Genomic DNA, 23946 nt, shown 5'->3' on the forward strand with positions numbered 1-23946 from the left:
AGAGAGGTAGAAGTACAAGGCTAATTAAAGAGATTAAGTAAAGGACAGAGTGAAAGAGTACAGAACAGCGTTGAAAACCCTTTTAGTCCCGGCTACACCATCTCTCCTTTGTCTTTACTTCCCAACAAGACCCTGGTACGTTGACTCTGTGGTCTGACAAGGTGATGATGCTGATGGGCCAGGACTAGAGGCCTAGTTGGCCACTGCTGCTCTGTTGAAGGGAGTTTTATGGGGTTGGCTGTGCTCTTGAGGCCTGACGTCAGCCTATTGTTTTGTTTGTGGGAAGAGAGGGATGCTTTGATCCCCCGGTCCAACTGGGACCACGGCCCACCACACCAGCCCTCTGGTGACATCACTGGGTCACGGAGGGGCACAGAGAGGTAATGGAACAGCAGTATTCCAAACCACACAGCTGGTATTAAGGTGTTATAATCATTGCCTGATTGGAAATACCTCATACTGTAATTGAGGGGATTCTGGTTCCATCATTACTTGACAAATCTGTAAACATTTGAGACCAAATTACATCAGCATGTATCATCGGAGTAGACTCAAGAACACAGATATGTTCTGTTTATTAACATAGTCACTGGATGCCACAGTAAATTAGACATCTGAGAGGAGTGGAAATGTATCTACAGAGAGAGAGAGGATTATGTGAGTGTATGATGGAATGGGAGTGCTAAAATAGTTAATTTGTCTGCATATCAAATGCATCTTCATCAAAAGCCTCCCTAATGGAGTCCTTAACCCTTCTGTCATCCTGAAGACGACAACAACACTCACATCCAGTTAATTACCTGCTTTCTTGTTGTTCTGTTTGAAGACTAACACCTAAGCACATTGCCCGAGGGATTTCTCACGTTCTGTGGGATGTGAGAGCAGCTGCTGTGATTGTGAGTTAGAGTGATGCTGTATGCTGCTCCAGTACCTGTTCCCCAGATGTGGGTCTGGACTGGTTTGGACTGGTTTCAGTTCCTATGGCAACCATGTCAGTGTAGTGCTCTGTTGTTTTGATGGCAGACAAAGAAAGCTCCACGTCACCCTGATTACTCTCTTGTTTGTTAGCATTGTCACAAATTTGGACGGCACACTTGATTAATGAGCAAATGAACAGGAAGTGACATCATTGTGGCACAGTATCAGAGCAGTGCTCAGCACATATGGAAGGCTGACAGGGAGAAGGGGGGGGGGGCTATGGCTAAATAGTTGCAAATAGCGTAGGTTCTCCAGTGGTTTGTAGTGTTATGCATGGAGTCCTTTTACAGATCTATGTCATTGCCCTTGTAGCAAAATAACAATGTTGACAGCATTGCATGCAACTATATGTATGCAAATGTTTTCATTTGCTTGTGCTTTGTTCTAGGTGATTTTTTTATTTATTATTATCATTTTTTTCACCTTTATTTAACCAGGTAAGCCAGTTGAGAACAAGTTCTCATTTACAAATGCGACCTGGCCAAGATAAAGCAAAACAGTGTGATAAAAACAACAACACAGAGTTACATATGGGGTAAAACAAAACATAAAGTCAAAAATACAACAGAAAATATATATACAGTGTGTGCAAATGTAGCAAGTTATGGAGGTAAGGCAATAAATAGTCTATAGTGCAAAATAATCACAATTAGTATTAACACTAGAATGATAGATGTGCAAGAGATGATGTGCAAATAGAGATACTGGGGTGCAAATGAGCAAAATAAATAACAATATGGGGATGAGGTAATTGGGTGGGCTAATTTCAGATGGGCTGTGTACAGGTGCAGTGATCGGTAAGGTGCTCTGACAACTGATGCTTAAAGTTAGTAGGGGAGATAAGAGTCTCCAGCTTCAGAGATTTTTGCAATTCATTCCAGTTATTGGCAGCAGAGAACTGGAAGGAATGGTGGCCAAAGGAGGTGTTGGCTTTGGGGATGACCAGTGAGATATACCTGCTGGAGCGCATACTACGGGTGGGTGTTGCTATGGTGACCAATGAGCTAAGATAAGGCAGGGATTTGCCTAGCAGTGATTTATAGATGGCCTGGAGCCAGTGGGTTTGGCGACGAATATGTAGTGAGGACCAGCCAACATGAGCGTACAGGTCACAGTGGTTGGTAGTATATGGGGCTTTGGTGACAAAACGGATGGCACTGTGATAGACTACATCCAATTTGCTGAGTAGAGTGTTGGAGGCTATTTTGTAAATGACATCGCCGAAGTCAAGGATCGGTAGGAGAGTCAGTTTTACGAGGGCATGTTTGGCAGCATGAGTGAAGGAGGCTTTGTTGCGAAATAGGAAGCCGATTCTAGATTTAACTTTGGATTGGAGATTCTTAATGTGAGTCTGGAAGGAGAGTTTACAGTCTAACCAGACACCTAGGTATTTGTAGTTGTCCACATACTCTAGGTCAGACCCGTCGAGAGTAGTGATTCTAGTCGGGTGGGCGGGTGCCAGCAGCGTTCGATTGAAGAGCATGCATTTAGTTTTACTAGTGTTTAAGAGCAGTTGGAGGCTACTGAAAGAGTGTTGTATGGCATTGAAGCTCGTTTGGAGGTTTGTTAACACAGTTGCGACAATGTCGGCGGCTAGTTTTAGAAAGAAAGGGTCCAGAATGTCAAGCCCAGATGATTTGTAGGGGTCCAGATTTTGCAGCTCTTTCAGAACATCAGCTGTCTGAATTTGTGTGAAGGAGAAGCGGGGGTGGCATGGGCAAGTTGCAGCGGAGGGTGCAGAGCTGGTGGCCGGGGTAGTGGTATCCAGGTGGAAAGCATGGCCAGCCGTAGCAAAATGCTTGTTGAAATTCTCGATTATTGTAGATTTATCGGTGGTGATAGTGTTTCCTAGCCTCAGTGCAGTGGGCAGCTGGGAGGAGGTGCTCTTATTCTCCATGGACTTTACAGTGTCCCAAAACTTTTTGGAGTTAGTGCTACAGGATGTACATTTCTGTTTGAAAAAGTTAGCCTTTGCTTTCCTAACTGCTTGTGTATATTGGTTCCTGACTTCCCTGAAAAGTTGCATATCGCGGGGGCTATTTGATGCTAATGCAGTACGCCACAGGATGTTTTTGTGCTGGTCAAGGGCAGTCAAGTCTGAGGAGAACCAGGGGCTATATCTGTTCTTAGTTCTGTATTTTTTGAATGGGGCATGTTTATTTAAGATTGAGAGGAAATTACTTTTAAAGAACAACCAGGCATCCTCTACTGACGGAATGAGATCTATATCCATCCAGGATACCTGGGCCAGGTCAATTAGGAAGGCCTGCTCGCTAAAGTGTTTTAGGGAGCGTTTGACAGTGATGAGGGGTGGTCGTTTGACCGCAGACCCGTTACGGACGCAGGCAATAAGGCAGTGATTGCTGAGATCCTGGTTGAAGACAGCAGAGGTGTATTTAGAGGGTAAGTTAGTCAGGATGATATCTATGAGGGTACCCATGTTTACGGATTTAGGGTTGTACCTGGTAGGTTCGTTGATAATTTGTGTGAGATTGAGGGCATCTAGTTTGGATTGTAGGATGGCTGGGGTGTTAAGCATATCCCAATTTAGGTCACCAAGCAGTACGAACTCTGAGGATAAATGGGGGGCAATCAATTCACATATGGTATCCAGGGCACAGCTGGGGGCTGAGGGGGGTCTGTAGCAAGCGGCAACAGTGAGAGACTTATTTCTGGAAAGGTGGATTTTTAGAAGTAGAAGCTCAAACTGTTTGGGCACAGACCTGGATAGTATGATAGAGCTCTGCAGGCTATCTCTAAAGTAGATTGCAACTCCACCCCCTTTGGCAGTTCTATCTAGACGGAAAATGTTGTAGTTGGGGATGGACATTTCAGAATTTTTGGTGGCCTTCCTAAGCCAGGATTCAGACACTGCTAGAACATCAGGGTTGGCGGAGTGTGCTAAGGCAGTGAATAACTCAAATTTAGGAAGTAGACTTCTGATGTTAACGTGCAGAAAAGCAAGGCTTTTACGGTTACAGAAGTCAACAAATGATAGCTCCTGGGGAGTAGGAGTGATACTGGGGGCTGCAGGGCCTGGGTTAGCCTCTACATCACCAGAGGAACAGAGGAGGACTAGAATAAGGATACGGCTAAAGGCTTTAAGAACTGGTCTTCTAGTGCGTTGGGTACAGAGAATAAAGGGGGCAGATTTCCGGGCGTTGTAGAAAAGATTCAGGGCATTATGTACAGAAAAGGATATGGAAGGATATGAGTACAGTGGAGGTAAACCTAAGCGTTGGGTAACAATGAAAGAGATAGCATCACTGGAGGCACCGATTTAGCCGGTCTCGGCATGTATGGGGGGTGGAACAAAGGAACTATTTGAGGCAGTTTGAGAGGGACTTGGGGTTCTACAGTGAAATTGTATAATAAGAACTAACTGGAACAGCAATAGGCAAGGCATATTGACATGGGAGACAGGCATAAAGCAATCACAGGTGTTATTAGAGAGAGCTAAGACAACAACTGGTAATGGCGATAAAGTTTGGGCTGAGGCTAAACAGAATAAACAGGACAGGGTACTGTGTAAAGGAACAGTCCAGCAGGCATCAGCTGTGTAGCTTAGTGATCATAAGGTCCGGTGAACAGCAATATGTGAGTCCGAGTGTCACGCCCTGACTCAGGGGACTCTTATATATTGAGTCAGGGTGTGAATGTTCTATGTTGTATTTTCTATGTTGGTGATCTATTATGTATAGTTCTATGTTGGCCGGTGTGGTTCCCAATCAGAGGCAGTTGTCGCTCGTTGTCTCTGATTGGGGACCATACTTAGGCAGCCTATTGGCACTGTCTAGTTGTGGGATCTTGTTCCTTGTAAGGTATGTTGTGTGTTCTACCTTGGACTTCACATTTCGTTTCGTTTCGGTTGTTGTTTTGTCGTTGTGTTTATAAGTTAATAAACATGTACGTATATCACGCTGCGCCTTGGTCTGACCCGTCATTCAACGAACGTGACAGAAGATCCCACCAAACGAGGACCAAGCAGCGTGCCCAGGCGGAGCGAATAGCCATGTCACAGGTGGGCAATTTGTGGTCATGGGAAGAGATATTTGCGGGGAGAGGACCATGGGCTAAGGTAGATGCCCAGGCCGGAGAGGAGCAACGTCAACACGGAGGAGGCCGGTCGAGGAGGAAGCCCGAGAAGCAGCCCCAAAAAATTGGGGGGGCACACGGGGTGGTTGGCGGAGCCTTGTGTCAGAGCAGAGCCAACTCCCCGTACTCACGCGAGGAAGCGTATGACTGGGCAGGCTCCGTGTTATGCGGAGCTACGTACTGTGTCGCCAGTGCGCCGGCACAGTCCTGTACGTCCTGTGCTTGCACCACGCACATGCCGTGCGAAGATGGGTATCCAGCCAGGACGGGGTGTGCCGGCTCAACGCTCCTGGTCTCCAGTATGCCTCCTCGGTCCCGCATATCCTGCGCCAGTTCTACGAACTGTATCGCCAGTGCGCGTGCACAGCCCAGTGCGTCCTGTGCTGATGCCTCACACATACTGTGCGGAAGTAGGCATTCAGCCAGGACGGGTTGTGCCAGCTCTCCGCTCCAGACCTCCAGTCCGCCTCCACAGTCCGGCCCGGCCTGTTCCTGCTCCTCGCACCAAGCCAGTGGTGCGCGTCGCCAGCCCGGCCCGGCCTGTTCCTGCTCCTCGCACCAAGCAAGTGGTGCGCGTCGCCAGTCCGGCCTGTTCCTGCTCCTCGCACCAAGCTAGTGGTGCGCGTCGCCAGTCCGGCCCGGCCTGTTCCTGCTCCTCGCACCAAGCCAGTGGTGCGCATCGCCAGTCCGGCCCAGCCTGTTCCTGCTCCTCGCACGAAGCCAGTGGTGCGTGTTCCCAGTCCGGCCCGGCCTGTTCCTGGTCCTCGCACCAAGCCAGTGGTGCGCGTCGCCAGTCCGGTACGGCCTGTTCCTGCTCCTCGCACCAAGCCAGTGGTGCGCGTCGCCAGTCCGGCCCGGCCTGTTCCTGCTCCTCGCACCAATAATGTGGTGCGTGTCGCCAGTCCGGCCCGGCCCGTTCCTGCTCTTCGCACCAAGCCAGTGGTGCGTGTTCCTAGTCCGGTCCGGCCCGTGCCTGCTCCTCGCACCAGACCAGTGGTGCGTGTGTCGTGTCCGGCATGGCCCGTGCCCGTTCCACCGGTGCCTGATCCAGCTCCGGTCAGCGGCTCCACTCCGGAGCCAGAGCAGTCCGCTCCACCAGGGTCCAGTCCAGCTCCGGTCAGCGGCTCCACTCCGGAGCCAGAGCAGTCCGCTCCACTGGTGCCTGGTCAAGCTCCGGTCAGCGGCTCCAGACCAGACCAGGGGCGCAACAGGGAGGCGGAGAGTAAGAGGTCGTCACACCCGGCCCCTATCCTGTTATGTTTATGTTGTGCGGTCGGAGTCCGCACCTTTGGGGGGTACTGTCACGCCCTGACTCAGGGGACTCTTATATGTTGAGTCAGGGTGTGAATGTTCTATGTTGTATTTTCTATGTTGGTGATCTAGTATGTATAGTTCTATGTTGGTCGGTGTGGTTCCCAATCAGAGGCAGCTGTCGCTCATTGTCTCTGATTGGGGACAATACTTAGGCAGCCTATTGGCACTGTCTAGTTGTGGGATCTTGTTCCTTGTAAGGTATGTTGTGTGTTCTACCTTGGACTTCACGTTTCATTTCGGTTGTTGTTTTGTCGTTGTGTTTATAAGTTAATAAACATGTACGTATATCACGCTGCGCCTTGGTCTGACCCGTCATTCAACGAACGTGACACCGAGAGCAGTTCAAATTGGTGCTTCAGCACAGCGAGCAGGAAGCACGGTTGTAGTTTGCGTGTGCTAGCGGGCCGGGGGTAGCAGATGGATCTTCATGGTCGTCGCAACGGGAAGCCGGTTGAAACCACAGACGATTACGTCAGCAGACCAGTCTTGATGGATCGGCAGGGCTCCGTGTCGACTCTAGGAGGACCCGTCCGGTTGACAGAGAGGTAGATAGCCGGGAGATGTGCTTGACTCAAGGCTAGCTCAAGGCTGATTAGCCAACAACAACGTTCATATGGTTGCAGCTAGCTAGTTGCGATTATCCACTGCTAAAGGTCCAGTGATTCAGTGAATCCGGCAGAAAATCCGATAGGTTCTGGGTCGATAACTCGCTGTGCAGACAGTGCAGACTGGCCGATAATAGTCCAGACAAGAGCTGGCTGGTAGGTAGTGCAGGCCACGGACAATGGAGAAAAAGCCGCTAACGGTGGCTAATATCAAGTAGCTAGTTAGCTGGTTAGCTGGCTACTCCCGTCCGGTAGATAGAGAGGTAGATAGCCGGGGCTAACTCAAGGCTCAAGGCTAACTGGTGCTACGGGGGCAGTGGTGATTAGCCTACAGCGACATCCATTTGGTTGCGGCTAGCTAGATCCGGTGTTAAGGTCCAGTGATTCAGTTATTCCGGTGTTCTGGGTGAAAACCGCTGACGGTGGCTAATAGCAAGTAGCTAGTTAGCTAGTTAGCTGGCTGGCTAGTTTCAACTGGAGATTTTAGATAAAGGTGAGTAAATAATAGAATCCGTTCCACATTGAGTGAGGTGGGTTGCAGGAAAGTATATTTAGTAGAAGGATGAAAAGTGTGATAGGGAAATATATACGTGAAATACAAAAAAAATGCAAAAAACAGGCTATTTACATGGACACACAAGAGAACACGACCGCACTGCTACGCTATCTTGGAACATGGGTAGTTACTGTGTGTCGTTTGTTGCTATTCTGTGCAGGTGTTCATAGTTTGTTGTATTTCTCTGTGTTCTTTAGTGTGGATAGTGACTGCTGGTCCAATGCAAGCTTTCTGTAGCTATATCTACAGTATAATATGACAGAAATAATTGTTTCTCTGCATTCTGTTCCATTGAATCTTACTGTACCTCCAGTTCTCCACAGTCACACTCCTCTCCTTCCTCCACGTATCCATTGCCACACTTCTGTCCCCCGTACAGCACTTTGACCTCAGGCATGTTGTACAGACACATTCCCACTCCCTTCTCCAGACTGGCTGCCAGGTCCTTTTTACTGCAGGTGCTGAATACTGTAGGAAATGGGTACCTGGGGGATAAAGACAGTGGAAACTTGTTGAGTGCAAAGTGTTGCTATGCAGATACACTGTTACAGTACACCTGCTGTGGGCACAAACCTAGGATATGGGCACAAGCAATCTGGCATGCTTCTGGTGTTCAAGGTCAGAGTTTCCATAAAATAGTCCAACAGGCAATTACATTCAAAAATGATCTGATTCATTCCTGTATGCTTGTCATTCCTGGTTAAAGTATGCTCATACTTTTAAGCCTTTAAAGGTTAACTTAGGACAAGTAAATGTACACATGCCAGAAACTAGCAAACCCAGACTGAGCTCAGACTGAAACTATAAAGGCTCTACTGGCTTGTTCATTCATAAAGCCTTGGCACATATTTAACGGTCTACCGACATCAGATGCGTTCCGATTTGACACAGTTTCATAAGCACAAAGACAAACAAACAAACGATCAATACAACAAAGACGCAGCTTGGTCTGCAAGCCCCTTATTTTCATAAATATTTATCCGCCGCTCAGGCAGACCTTAGTCTTCAATCACAGAGGAGCTTGGGTAATCTGGGCCATTTGAAGCAACAGGCTTTTGAAAAGGAGGGCTATGGGGAAATTACACATGCCTCTTTAAGTTTGTCTGTGTGTCTTCAGCAACAACATAATATTTACTTATACCGTATTGGTCCGAATATAAGACGGCCTTTTTTCCCCTCGAAATAGGTCCAAAAAAGTCGGGTCGTCTTATATTCGGGGTCTAGTATTCAGAGCGCAGTTTCTCTTCTTCGGCGCTCCCTTTAAATGTCAATACACATTCGCGGGCACAGATGGCGCCAAAAATTCGTTCCGGACGGAGGGAAGAGGCGTCCTTAACAACCAGCCCGTTACCGGTGTTTAAAGATGGAAAGACAGGCTGACCATTTAGAGACAAGTGGCTCAAAAGTGGGCCAGGTCAATAAACAACAGCGGAGGAGCTATGATGCCAATTTCAAAATAATGGTTGTCAATAAGGCAGAGTCATCTAACAACTGCCAAGCTGCCAAGACATTCGGGGTCACTGAGTGTAATGTAAGAAGATGGCGAGCAGAAAAACAACGTCTAAAAGATGCTAACAGTCAGCGAAAATCCTTCCGTGGTCCTCAAAGTGGTCGTTTCATTGAGGTTGACCGGAGGGGTTTTTGAATATGTCAGGGAAAAAGAAGTGAGGGAATGCCCATTACCAGAGCTGTCATCCAGGTTAAGGCCCTGGAAATCGCCAGAGAGCTCAACATCACTGGATTTAAAGCCAGCCTCGGCTGGTGTCGTAGGATGATGCGGCGTAATGGACTGTCACTTAGACGGAGAACGAGTTTGGCCCAACGCCTGCCGTCAGACTTCGGAGAGAAGTCTACTGTGTGAATGGATCCTGCATGCATGGGATGCTATTCCCTCACAGAGCATCATCGATGGCTTTAAAAAAATGTTGCATCTCAAATGCATTGGACGGCAGCGAGGACGACGTGCTTTGGGAGGAGCCGGTGGAAGCGGAGCAGCTGGGGAGCGATGACAGCGAGAGCGAACACAGCGGGGCAGAGGACGTGTGTGAGGGATAGAGAGACATCGGAGGAGAAGTTTGGCGAATTTTTGTTAAGTTTAGTTAAATGTGTGGCCTGTATTTTCTCTGTTATTTAAAAATGTTGCTTTATTATTGCTTGATATTAATTTTGAATCATACTGTACATAGTTTGCCTTTGTGTTTAATTCACTGTGTTTTTAATATTGTTATTTTAAAATAAAATGAAGTTCTTTGTTCGGCAAATCTAGTCTGCAAATCTGTTTTTCTAAATGTTTGTGTTGAAAAACGGGGGGTCGTCTTATAATCAGGGTCGTCTTATATTCGGACCAATACGGTACATTGCGGTGAAGCATATTTTAAACATGATTATCAGACCTAATCAGACCTGCAGCCAAGCCAAGCTTGTGGCACATACAGTACATGATATCTCTATTTTACTTTTTACCAGTCTGTGTATGTCTACATAAGTAAGAAAGTAAAAATATATATAATAAAAAAATATTCTAGAATGTATGCTGTAGCGTTAAGTTTCCCTTCACTGGAACTAAGGGGCCTAGCCCGAACCATGAAAAACAGCCCCAGACCATTTTTCCTCCTCGACCAAACTTTACAGTTGGCACTATGCATTGGGGCAGGTAGCGTTCTCCTGGCATCCGCCAAACCCAGATTCGTCTGTCGGACTGCCAGATGGTGAAGCGTGATTCATCACACACATTTACACTGCTCGAGAGTCCAATGGCGGCAAGCTTTACACCACTGTACCCGACGCTTGGCATTGTGCATGGTGATCTTAGGCTTGTGTGCAGCTGCTCGGCCATGGAAACCCATTTCATGAAGCTCCAGACAAACAGATATTGTGCTGACGTTACTTCCAGAGGCACTTTGGAACTCGGTAGTGAGTGTTGCAACCGAGGACAGGCGATTTTTATGCGCCACGCACTTCAGCACTCGGCAGGTCCCGTTCTGAGCCGTTGTTGCTCCTAGACGTTTCCACTTCACAATAACAGCACTTATAGTTTACCGGGGCAGCTCTAACAGGGCAGAAATTTGACGAACTGACTTGTTGGAAAGGTGGCATCCTATGACGGTGCCACGTTGAAAGTCACCGAGCTCTTCAGTACGAGCCATTCTACTGTCAATCTTTGTCTATGGAGATTGCATGGCTGTGTGTTCGATTTTATACACCTGTCAGCAACGTGTGTGTCCACATACTTTTGTTTGTATAGCGTATACTGTATGTCTACATAAGTAGGAAACTAAGAAATAAAAACATCCTAAATGTGGACAAAATATCTGTTTGTAACAGCTGTCCTCCCTAGGGGTTTCTGTGCTGCCAGAATGTGTTCCTCCGGCTGTACTGTACATACCGACCAACCAACCACAGGACAGACGGATACACACTGCTCCTTCACCTCATTATCAACCCCTGTCCTCCTCTAACCTCCCTCCCATCACCCTAACAACTCTGACAGTAGGAGACTAAAGCCAAAGAACAGAACACTGGACGTGACAAATCTATAATTACAATACTAGAAATGGCAGCAGGTGGGCTGAGCCAGAGACATACAGGCCTATATAATGACTTTACTGTTTGACTCTAGGCTGGCGCACTTTCAGTATGTAAAGCTGGCTAATGAGACAGTATGAAGGAGTGGTATTGGCACAGGCGACTGGCACAAAAGAAAAGGCTTTGGGTAAGCTTGGTATCTGAAAGTGAGCGGTGTCGTGAGTGGTGAAGATGGAGGGTTGGCTTTGGACAGGCGGCATTTTGAAAAGCCTTCTTAAGACCGACAGAGGAGGAGAAGGACTGGTACCAAGCTAGGAGGCTGGTGTGGGCCGAGCAAGATGGCCAGGAGGGTGACCGCTGGCATGGGATTGTGGAAAAGCTGACATCAGACATGACTGCTTCAAAGAGTCAGAGGACTAAGTTGAATGCACCAATTTGTAAGTCGCTCTGGATAAGAGCGTCTGCTAAATGACTTAAATGTAAATGTAAATGACTAAAAGGGTTGAGAGTCTTGGCACTGGATGGACCAGGTTGGTAAACTTGACATTGCGTGGGCCAAAGAAGGTTTGAGGCTAAACCTTGACATTAGACAGAATTACTTTCTTTAACGTGAAACAGAGTCGGGTTGTAGCTGAAACTTGGCATCGGGTTTGTGAGGGCATCTGTGATGCTTGGCCTCAGCCTAGGGGGGATTTGGCAGCTGTAACTCTATGGACGTTGCACTGTCATCAGTTCACTCTTTAGTGGGCCCGCTAGGGGCTAAGAGATAAGGGGAGGCAGCCAGAAAACACACTGTGCTCCCTCCCTACTACTGAGGATAAACCCACTGAACTCTCACTCACAACAACTCCCTGGGAGAACACATCGTGCTGTCGAACACAGTCCACCCATCACCTCTGAAACACCTCTGTGAGTATCAAGTGTTTCTTTACCACCCAGTGATGACCAGCACCACATCAACCTGTCTGCTCCATTCATCCATTTGGTTCTAAATGTGTTTACCTCAAAAGAACAGGGTCTACTAACTACACAGAGCTTGACTGCTCTTTAGGGGGGAACCAAAGTGAGAGGGAGCAAGGCTACACCAAGCCACTGAACAGGCCCTCGTAAAATCAGCCTGCTGTGCTGATAACACAAAGGAGTGGTGGAGACCCCTGATCTGTGTGGGGAAAAACACAATACTTAACTCCACTAGCAGACAAAGCAATCTGCTGCGACCAGCCTGAGACTGCCCATCATCTCCTCCCAAGCTGAGCACCCAGAGCAGGTCCACCAGGCCTGGGGAGAGGCGTGGGCCCTGCTTGCTAGTCCCCTCTAGTCCTTTAATACAGCTATGGAATGTGGATCCCCCTACACCCCAGTGACTGTTGTTACAGCTGATGCCACGTGCCGGCTACGCCGTCCAGGAAATGATATTACGAGGAACTATACGTTTCAGTGGATAATATTAGCTTAAAACCCCCACGTTTTCTTCATGAACAGTCAAGCAATGTAGATCTAATTAGGACTAGGAGGTGTTGGGGTATTGGGGCAGACGCCACATAATGGTCGTAGAGTATCCATTTCAAACCTAGTCATCCTGATTGACAGCCAGTATGAGAGGCAATAGGAGTTGCTAAGGTTATTCATAAAAGCTGATACAGAAGCTAATTCATATTCTGATCAGCCTTGATAGCTCATATGATGAATGGCCGTTCATATCTTACTTAGAGCAGTGGCAATGATGACAGACAGCATCTTTTGTACTCCCCGGGGGCTCAGACGCTGACAGCCTTTGTTATTACTAACAGGAGTTCAATGCCAGGCAGACACACAGAGGGAAAGAGCAAATGGATATGATCTGATGTGCTCTTTTGTCAGCAGGACTGATCTATAGGAAATTACACAGAATTAATTAGCATTTTTCCTTGGAACGCTTTGAAAGTAAAGTGGGGAACAACAATCTGCACTGCAGTCATTTTCAGGTTGCCAATGTAACATGTCTCCTGCTCTGCAGCGACAACAACAAGGCCTAGTAAGTCTCTGTTGACTTCTGACATAGAGGATTTGGGACCATCTGTGGTCGTGTCACAAATGCAGAGGTATCACAGTCACACTGATATGGCAACATTGTACTGAGGCAGAGTTTGGGCTGTCACCGCTGGTGACTAACAGTAGCATTTCTCTGAATCTAGCCTACATCAGGGGGCCCAGAAGACTGTTGTTAGTCTGATCAAGTCAAACAAGGAGCCACTGGGTTCAGTGGCTGAGTAAATGCCAAGGCGGATAGGGGGCTGGCATGGATGTCTGTTGACAATGGAAGTGGTGGGTGAGGAGACTAGAGCAGGATGTTTTCATCTGTGGGAGTGAAACACCAGCCTGTCTTTGGGTCTCTTTCCACAGGAGACTAGAACAGCCATCTGCGCCTCGAAACTTTGCTCCAAAACTAACTATGTTGGTGAGACAAGTCTGACCTTTAAGCAGATGTGAAACCATGCTGTAGTGTTGGCACTGGTCTACTCAGACAGTTAAGGGAATTGTGTACCCCTCAATACCAGCCCGGGGCATTACCCAAAACATCTGCCCACCAACCACCTCTAGATTCTCCACAACATAAAAGTATAATGTTACTCACAGACACAGATGCACGGACGCATGCTGGCGCTCAACTCAGTTAACCAACCCCATAATTAGTCAATGTTCCCTCAATTCCCGTCCTACCTTGACATTGGTAATAATTTCCCCCCTCTCCAGAGATTCACCATGAGTTTGCAGCCCAGTTATACACCCTGCTGTAGGTCTGTGCTCTACTCAATTACACATGATACAGCCACCTAACTGGGACTACCCAAAGCTACCACAAATGACACAATCCACTACCATGACAAGTCCCCACATTTACATTTGACATTTTAATCATTTAGCAGACGGTCTTATTCAGAGCGACTTACAGGAGCAATTAGGGTTAAGTGCCTTGCTCTAGGGCACATCGGCAGATTTTTCAGCTAGTCGGCTCAGGGATTTGAACCAGCGACCTTTCGGTTACTGGCCCGATGCTCTTAACCGCTCTTAAGTCCCCACATCAAACAGCTCAGCTCTCTCACTCTAAGATATGTTGTACTTCAAATCTGGATATGAGCCAACACACCTCTCTTTGGGATCTGCTGTAGGTGCTCTATTCAAACACAACCCTCTAACTTTACATCCCCACTAAGCAAGCCCACCACATCTCTGTCTCTCTCTTTCTCTCTCCCTCCTATCTCTCGCACTGTTCTTCTATAACAAAGAAAACACTGTAAATAAAAAAAGCACAGTCCCCTCAGTGTTTGTCTAGCCTGGCAAAAACCTCCTCTGTGGATCTCACTCTGAACCCTGTTCCTGATTTCAGCTGGCAGCGTCAGTGATAATCACGTCATTTAGATGCAGCCTGTGCTCCGCTCCATTAGCATGTCTGACTAAAGAATGTCCCTGACACAACACCCAGGCAGCTACACAGGGTTCACTGCCTGCCTGCCTGCTCCTCACATTCTGAGAATGCAGCAGGACTGAGGGATAGATCGAGACAGCGTGCACTGTGGGTAAAGAAGGCATAAAACGGTGAGGAGGAAATTAGTTTCGGATTGGATTGCTGAAATGACTGGTTTTGTCAACAAGCCACTGAAAATTTAGCTCGGAGGAGGATGTGTTTGACTGGCTGAAATAAGGCATTGCATATCCAGCTGATGTAGCGTGTGTTTATTGGTGTATCAGACAGACAGACAGACAGACAGACAGACAGACAGACAGACAGACAGACAGACAGACAGACAGAGTGTGTGTGTGTGTGTGTGTGTGTGTGTGTGTGCCTTTGTGCGCAAGTGTGTGTTTCCACATATTTAGCATACACACTAATAAACACACAGAATGTCAGTTGGATATGCTATGCCTTATTTCTTGTCTTGTGTGTGCTCAGTGGCCTTTCAGCTGAAGTGAACTGAGGACGTTGTAGGATTGTTCCCATTGGGTCCTGATACTGTTGAAATTGGGCATTGTCTGAGTTCTATTCTGACTGAAGTTTAGCCCTGAGGTTCGAGTCGAACATACAGAGAGAAACAATGTCTTTCCTCAGAAAAACAGACATGTTAGTACAGTATTGCCTTATCTGAACTGTCTTCCACAATGTGTATAAATCAAAGCACATATTGTGTTAACATATGAAATAGCCATCTCGCAAAACTCACTTCAAAGAAACTAAAATATAATTTTTGCATGCATTCTCTAATGGTGGTAAAGGATGCTTATGCATTCATTTCATGCCTTAATGGAGAATTTTTTGGTCACACTTTATTTGGATAGTCAAGATTTTCTATCTGTAGATGCTCTAACGCTGGTCATACTATCAACAAATGATCTGTTGATAAGCAACTGCTTACTAAGGTTACAATTAGGGTTAGAATAAGGGTTTGGGTAAGGTTTAAGATTAGGGTTAGGGCTAGGGTAAGGGTTAAGTTTAGGGTTAGGATAAGGGTTAAGGTTAGCGTTAGTTGAAATGTTACTGATAGTCTGTAGAGCATCTACAGATGGACTATCCAAATAAAGTGTTACCCAATTTTTCTCAATTAATATTGCATGAGTATAACAGAATGAGCTCACTGCCATCTCTGTTGCACGCAGTTTTCGGCTGGACTATTTTTTAGGTAAAAGGTCATATTATTTTCTCTGGCTAACTCCGACGGGCGGATAACGTCTTTCGCTTATTCAAAGACCTGCTGGCATTTTCGAAGGATGCCCTCGCAAGCTCTGTGCGGTTTCCTCCCAGTGGGTCGCTATGTTGTTTTATGAGCACATCATTGAGAATTGTGTCACTGTGTTTTTCATGGCCTGGCTCCAATGACAACGGTGAGAGCCTGGTCTAGTGAAAACACAGCAAGCCCAGAGACAAGAGGGACCGTCGTCGACAGGCTGTGAATCAGCTGCATCCGATTGCGGCCCACACCCCTCAGATCCTACCCATGATCCTCAGCGGCACAGTTCCGAACAGGAGGCAGCGACGCATCCTTTAACTAAGCCCCCTTGGATGTACTGCTCAGGAAGCAGCTGAATTTCTACATTTCCAATTCCGATGGCAATAACAGACTCCACTGCTTGTGCACCCGTCTGTCTATCTACCTGACATATAGTTTCCCCTTTTCCCTCCTCTTCCCCTCTCTCACAAGGCTGTAAAATACATCCCAAACACATCCATCCGTCTGCAAGTCCACTCATCATCAGATAAAACAAATTGCTATCAGACCAAGGGTGAAATCTCATAATATGCGCAGGGTACACCTTATCTGACTACTGTTTACTAAGGAACAGTCACATGGTCCATCACTCGCGGCAGCTGCGTTATCATGAGATCCCAGGCTGGGAACGGAGAGAGAATCTGTGAGCAGTCGCTCTGTCTTCAGGTTGGGAAGTTGGTCCCAGCCCTCAGCAAGATGCATAACCATCCACACATTAACAATGACACACACAGGGAACTAGTGTTTACATGAGATAACGATTGACCCTGTATAAGCTGTGAGGTGATTAATCTTGTCTGTATGGTCTGTTAACACAAGGTTAAAAGAAGTTGCTAATTTATTCTGAAAAGTTGGGGAATGAATGGGTCTTCATTTGCATGCTGGTAAAGTGTACGGCTGATTTGGGAGTTAAAGTTAAACTGTTACACATTGATGAGAGAAAAGGGACTATCAGAGTTTCGAGGGGGGAAAAAAGGTTGATGTAACCTCCATTTCAATTCGAGCCAGTACAGATAAACTGAAACCTCAATTTTCCCAAAATTGACTGGAATTTATATAGCTGGCCTACCATCCAGTTTTTATAACATATTTTTATACACAGTTTTTATAATCCATTAATATGAATGGACTGGACCATTGGCATCACTTACCCAGTGGAGGGGGTCATGATACAGCCCCCGCGGTCCACTGTCATCCTGCAGCCACACCCCCGCTCTGGAGTGTCGTGGTTCATGCCAAAGTTGTGCCCCAGCTCATGTGCTAAAGTCACAGCCGCACCCAGGGGATTATCCGAATGATCCTACAGAAAAAAAAAACACATTCATATTCTGTCGAAAAAGGAAATTGAGAAAAAACTGACAACTGAGAACACATTTCTGTACTTTGTTCTGTGAATCTTTCTGAAAACCACACCATTAGTAGCTATTGTATAATGACTGCTTTGTGTAATGTCTAGCATGGATAGCTAAGTATAAGGAAATATGTATTTGACCCCTCTGCAAAACATGACTTAGTACTTGGTGGCAAAACCCTTGTTGGCAATCACAGAGGTCAGACGTTTCTTGTAGTTGGCCACCAGGTTTACACACATCTCAGGAGGGATTTTGTCCCACTCCTCTTTCCAGATCTTCTCCAAGTCATTAAGGTTTCGAGGCTGACGTTTGGCTTCTCGAACCTTCAGCTCCCTCCACAGATTTTTTATGGGATTAAGGTCTGGAGACTGGCTAGGCCACTCCAGGACCTTAATGTGCTTCTGCTTGAGCCACTCCTTTGTTGCCTTGGCCGTGTGTTTTGGGTCATTGTCATGCTGTAATACCCATCTACTACCCATTTTCAATGCCCTGGCTGAGGGAAGGAGGTTCTCACCCAAGATTTGACGGTACATGGCCCCGTCCATCGTCCCTTTGATGCGGTGAAGTTGTCCTGTCCCCTTAGCAGAAAAACACCCCCAAAGCATAATGTTTCCACCTCCATGTTTGACGATGGGGATGGTGTTTTGGGGTCATAGGCAGCATTTCTCCTCCTCCAAACACGGCGAGTTGAGTTGATGCCAAAGAGCTCCATTTTGGTCTCATCTGACTACAACACTTTCACCCAGTTCTCCTCTGAATCATTCAGATGTTCATTGGCAAACTTCAGACGGGCCTGTATATGTGCTTTCTTGAGCAGGGGGACCTTGCGGGCGCTGCAGGATTTCAGTCCTTCACGGCGTAGTGTGTTACCAATTGTTTTCTTGGTGACTATGGTCCCAGCTGCCTTGAGATCATTGACAAGATCCTCCCATGTAGTTCTGGCCTGATTCCTCACCGTTCTCATGATCATTGCAACTCCACGATGTGAGATCTTGCATGGAGCCCCAGGCCGAGGAAGATTGACAGTTATTTTGTGTTTCTTCCATTTGCGAATAATCGCATCAACTGTTGTCACCTTCTCACCAAGCTGCTTGGCGATGGTCTTGTAGCCCATTCCAGCCTTGTGTAGGTCTACAATCTTGTCCTTGACATCCTTGGAGAGCTCTTTGGTTTTGGCCATGGTGGAGAGTTTGGAATCTGATTGATTGATTGCTTCTGTGGACAGGTGTCTTTTATACAGGTAACAAACTGAGATTAGGAGCACTCCCTTTAAGAGTGTGCTCCTAATCTCAGCTCGTTACCTGTATAAAAGACACCTGGGAGCCAGAAATCTTTCTGATTGAGAGGGGGTCAAATACTTATTTCCCTCATTAAAATGCAAATCAATTTATACAATTTTTGACATGTGTTTTTCTGGATTTTTCTTTTGTTATTCTGTCTCTCACTGTTCAAATAAACCTACCATTAAAATTATAGGCTGATCATTTCTTTGTCAGTGGGCAAATGTACAAAATCAGCAGGGGATCAAATACTTTTTTCCCTCATTAGTTCACTACACATCTAGTTCACTACATATCTATCTTAGTTCGGTTGACTCTACAGGCCCACAGTGGATCCATTAGGTGCCACTGATCCACATGTCATTAGACATTCTGCTCATGGAGGATGGGAGCTCATCGGAGGCTGTCTGCTGTTCCCTCACCAGCCCCAATCACACACTACTGCCAGTGGGGACAGATGCTGGGGAGCAATATAAACTTGGTGCATTATGACATTTTAGTGCACCGATAAGCTAGACCACTGTCCTTCAGAAGGAGACAGGGTAGAGGGAGGGGAGGGGGTGTAGAGAGATAGGGAGAAGGGAAGAGTGATGGAGAAAAACCGAGGAAAATTTGACAACTGAAAAGTACCAGACAGAGAAAGGCAGAGATGAGTGCAGAGAGAGAACGGAATGAGACAGAAAAAAAGAGCGGCAAAGACACTGAGAGACAAAGAGAAGAAAGTGAGGGAACAGTAGAAGTGAAGGTAAGACAGGCTGCTGAAGCTTGCTGCACAGTTAAGTGCTGAGAGCTGAGAGTGTACAGGAGCACACACAACGGCAGTTTAAATTATGAAGGTCCCTCCCCATGGAGCTTTACACACTATGTGCGTGTGTGCCTTTATTAAATCACACCAGGTAAACCACACCACTAAGCCATGAATTATGTATAGACAATCTGAAACATACATACACACACACACACACAACAAGCTCTTAATTTACTAGGGGATACTGGAGACAGAAAGACTCGTCTCAGTCATATAATGTTTCCCCTATGTGGATGCTGTCATCCAACGCGACACAACAAGGCACAAAAAGTAGGCATATGAATCAGCCATTTTCTCAATCCATAGGCCCCACAACTAGTCTGATCTCAGCTGTTGTGTACAGAGGCCTTGTTTAATGTCCATGAGAAACGCATGCTTTTTCCCATTAAAGAGGAGGGCCCTGATTACAGAGCCGCATGGCAGCTGGGGTTTTAGAGGAAGGATACTACGTCTCTCCCAGCTCTGTCATGTTTATGAGAGGTCTCATGGATGTCACTGAGTGGTGCGGATCATACCGCACGCATTATGGTTGAGTGCCCCTTCACAAGCACTGTAATTGTAGAATCAGAGAGAGTGAATTGACGTAGTTGAAGTCAGTCAGCCCTTCTAAGCTAGCTGCGATGGTGACAACACGATAGGGTTAGTTTGGTCATGAAAGGGTTTTACGGTCTTTCTGATATCGTTTCCAGACATGCAGGGGGATATTTTATCTCCCAAAACAAGATTACTGTATTTTGTTTACATTTAATGACTAAACATTTGTTTTAAAAACCAAGCGAAGTACAAACTGTGAAATTCAACCTACATGTGGAGCAAATAAAGGAGGTTGGAGTTAGTAATAACATATGGTGGAATACGAAGTGGTTCATCTGATCCTTTGGCCCTATAACTCGATACATGGTTCTGTAATCCTGCTCCAAGCCTTTGCCATGTGTGAGTAATGGGTAGGACAAACATCTGGAAATATCCAGCCAACCCTGGCCAGAAGAAAAACATATCTATTAAAGAGATTTTCCGGTACTTTTGTCTACTTTTTAGCCAGTAGTTCTGAAAGTAGCATTCACAAGCCAAAAGTGGCCCCCGAAAATTGCGTACTACATCACATATGTGCAGATATGTGCACCACGTCCTTGCTCTCTCTCTCTCTCTCGCTCTGCTGTGTGTACATCTTGCTAGCTGTCACTCAAATGGCGAGGGGCTGAAGCTCATTGGCTAGAACTCGAATTGCTAGGGGGCTGGCCCAGTGGGGGAAAAGGGTATCAGGTGATACAGTTGGGACGGAAACACAGCTCACTTTGCTCATTCAAAAAATCTTAACTGTGTGGGTTGTGCATGGTAGTGAGTAAAGGGCATTATATTGTGACCTATAGTATGACCTGGCACAAATCATTTATCACCCCTCATAAAAATGTAAATTTGTCTTGTTTAAGCTCTGTATACAGTGATTTACCTCAAACCCACATCGGCCTACATTTATAACTGGACTGGTTGGTTAAATGACTTCAAATGACCTTGGATTGTGTGTGTGTGTGTGTGTGTGTGTGTGTGTGTGTGTGTGTGTGTGTGTGTGTGCGTGTGCATGCGCGTGTGCGTGCGTGCACGCGTGATTGCATCTGTGTGTACGTGGGTGTGAATATCCTGGTGTTTACAATCATAATTTCCTCCGACCCCTTCACCAAACAATGAACGGTGAACACATTTTCTTTACACTGTGCCTCTGGAAAGTGTTAAGCTGAGCTGAGAACAATATCAATGCTGCTGATAGCATCAGACTGAATAGAGGAGGAACAGTGAAGTTCAGCTTGTACTCACCATGACGATGCCTCCAGACTGCTCCACTGTACACATGCTCATGATGGGGGCCATGCCAATGGTGGTACCCTGGAAGTACACCCCACTGGGGGGAAGGGGATCGAGGAGAGGTACAGAAGGTGACTTCAGGGGTTAAATACATAAGAATAATCCAATCATAGCCAATCTCATATCCCAAATCACAAACAACGGAAGCTTCTGTATGAATCAGAAACTGTATGGGCGGTAGAACTTGCGTGTGTCTCTTTGTTTGAGTGTGTTTCATGTGTGTGTTTATGCGTTTATGTGTACTGTAGGATCTCCACCTGATGAGCTGAGCATTGTCGTGTGATTTCGTAGGCAGTAGTTTGACTTTCCTCCAGTCTAGGAACTCATGCAGGGTGTTGAAGGGGTCCTGAGTGACAGGACACTTATCAGCGTCGCTCCACACCTCCAGGCCCACCAGGGCCACACGGATGTTCAGGACCCTATAGAACTGAGGAGGAGGAGGAGGAGGGGCAGTGAGTAGAAGGATGCATAGTTGTAGTACTATCGTCAGATCTCGCCCATATCAACAATGTATTTTTGGACAGATTTACATAAAAAGGTAGTATGGATGAATGGCTTGGGACTTGCTTGGGACCCTTATACGAGCGATCTATCGATAGCTCTAAAATATAATTTTAGATGGACTAAAATCAGTTGTGAGAGACTGACATTAATATATTAGCCTGGTGTGGCATTAATCTTTACTGCCAGAGCTATTTCTATTTTAAACATATGATGGATCTCTGCTGTGCATTGGGAGGTGGAGGTTTTACCTTGTCCACGTAATTGGCTATTTCTGCCAGTCTCTGCTTCACCCTGTCAACGTCCTTCCCCTGTTTCTGAAACTGAACACACAACCACCAGGTTAACATTGTTAGACGTTAGGAAGCAAAGAAGGACATGAATAGTGGATGAGAGCACAAGATAATGCCCATAATATACAGTACTGAAAACTGGGTTCAATATCATTGGCTGTGTGGCTGTGAGACATTGCCACTTCGGGACATTTACCTTAATTTCTTCCCATACAAACTGATTGTTTGGTACACCAACTTTTCTAACATGACTATTGCTACGATCATTATTATTATTATATCATATAATAATTATTATATTATTCTTTATGATAGCTTTATAAGAACACAAACGCAAGAGTCTGGTTATCATATAATTTACTGCCAACCTGTGTCCACCTTCTTTGTGAACTGGGTTCCTAAGTCAGCATGCGGGTGATGTTCAGGGCTTTATTTGGTTTCTCACGTTTAAGGGGAATCTCCCATTTAAGGAGTGTTTTGAAAGTTTATCGTAAACGCTAATGTGTGTGCTAATTATACCTTTGAGTTAAGTGTTAGCCATTGTAATGTCAACTGTGCAATAGTATTGCCATTCAAGTGTACTATTATGTACTGAATGTTCATTGAGAAGTTACCTCCATGTTACCTCGGCAAGCAGATCTTCAGCTTGTCGAGGTAACATGCTGTTACTAAAGTTCTGCCAAATACTCAGACGTGTGAGTAACTCAGTGAGTTTATGGGCATTTTGCCCTGGGTTTGAGGTGTTCGGCGTTAGTCCCCAAGTCAAGGCTATTTTGCTATTTTTTACCAAGTAAGTTAGTTTGTTTTTATTATATTTGTTCTCAGTTTTCCTCATCATGTATATTTTTAGTCCTTTACACAAGCTACTACAGTATAATGGTAATTCTATGCAGAAATGGCCCATAAGTTACAGATACCCTGTATCTTCAACCTGTCTGAGAGAGAAGGCATAACAGGTCGGATAGGTTGTTAAGCTGCAATCAATCTGGATCTGGGCTGATCTCACAGTGGGAAAGAAACAATTGGCAAGACAACAGCGAGCATGTGCATTGGCAGAAATAGCATGTAAGATGCGTCCATGTTGAGACAGACTCTTCTTTTTCATCCCACTGTGCATCCACCTGCTTGAGTGTCCTAAGTGTAAGCCTACTTAGCTGAACCATCCAACCTGCCCCTTATAGAGCTGGACAAGCAAATGGGTTCTCTCCTCCTCTCTTCCAGTTCAGGTCAACAGCATCAGCTAGGGGCAGCCAAGAGGAAATCCCAGTGCGAGACTTTCTCTCCTTCTTCTGTATCCACACTGTTTCCTGTTTCCTGTTTCCTGTCTAGTCCACTGGGGAATCGTTCAGCACTTCCTGTGGAATACGGCTGCCACCGACGACCACACTGGTTGTAGCCGCACACTGACCTAATTCTGCCGTTACCTAGGGGGATTTGTTCTTGCCTTGTTAAAGTCTCGCCTATTTTCTTCCAAAAAGTCTGTGTGGCTTACATCATCATGCCCATCTCTAGCCATTGTGAATGGGCAAACCACATAGGCATGGTAATGATGAGGTAATGATAGGACTTTTATACATGCATTATAAATACATTATAGATACATTACCTCTCTGTTGTCTGCAACGATGATCAGCTCTACGTATTTGGTAGTCTTCTGAGCGTGCCTCTTGTGCTGTGATGCAGAAAGACAGGGGAGGGGGGGTTTGGACGACGACATGGGATTCTAAATTTAACCACCCTTCTCCTCAAGATCCTGCATGGTCTTTTTTGAGCATTGTAAACAACGCACACTTACGCACAACTTCCTGTGAGTCCACATTGGGTTCTTTATGTTAAAGCTACTTCAAAAATATCGCTTATTAATCTTTCAAAAGGCTTCTGTCACGGCATCACCTGTGATTCCAACTTTGCATTAACCGCCTACACACCAGTGGCTAAAGCTTCACAAAAAAAAACGTATTCATCTGCTGAGACACACTAACAGCAGACACTTTTCTATAAAATATCTTGTTCACCTATTATAGTACTCCTGTGCTT

General features: G+C 46.1%; 1 protein-coding gene across 2 annotated transcripts in view; it reads right to left on the reverse strand.

The window, feature by feature from the left end:
- Positions 1 to 23946, reverse strand: part of LOC121553573 (disintegrin and metalloproteinase domain-containing protein 12) — a 129179-nt gene that overhangs the window by 26169 nt on the left and 79064 nt on the right. For both annotated transcript variants that reach the window (XM_041866800.2, XM_041866799.2), the window contains exons 7-12: positions 23516 to 23581; positions 21868 to 21939; positions 21373 to 21542; positions 21068 to 21152; positions 16967 to 17115; positions 7856 to 8033 (exon numbers count right to left, since the gene is read on the reverse strand). In XM_041866800.2, coding sequence (XP_041722734.1) covers positions 7856 to 8033; positions 16967 to 17115; positions 21068 to 21152; positions 21373 to 21542; positions 21868 to 21939; positions 23516 to 23581 — 720 coding nt within the window. The remainder of the gene's footprint in view (positions 1 to 7855; positions 8034 to 16966; positions 17116 to 21067; positions 21153 to 21372; positions 21543 to 21867; positions 21940 to 23515; positions 23582 to 23946) is intronic.

Source organism: Coregonus clupeaformis, chromosome 37 (assembly GCF_020615455.1).
Source record: "Coregonus clupeaformis isolate EN_2021a chromosome 37, ASM2061545v1, whole genome shotgun sequence".
Lineage (NCBI taxonomy): Eukaryota > Metazoa > Chordata > Actinopteri > Salmoniformes > Salmonidae > Coregonus > Coregonus clupeaformis.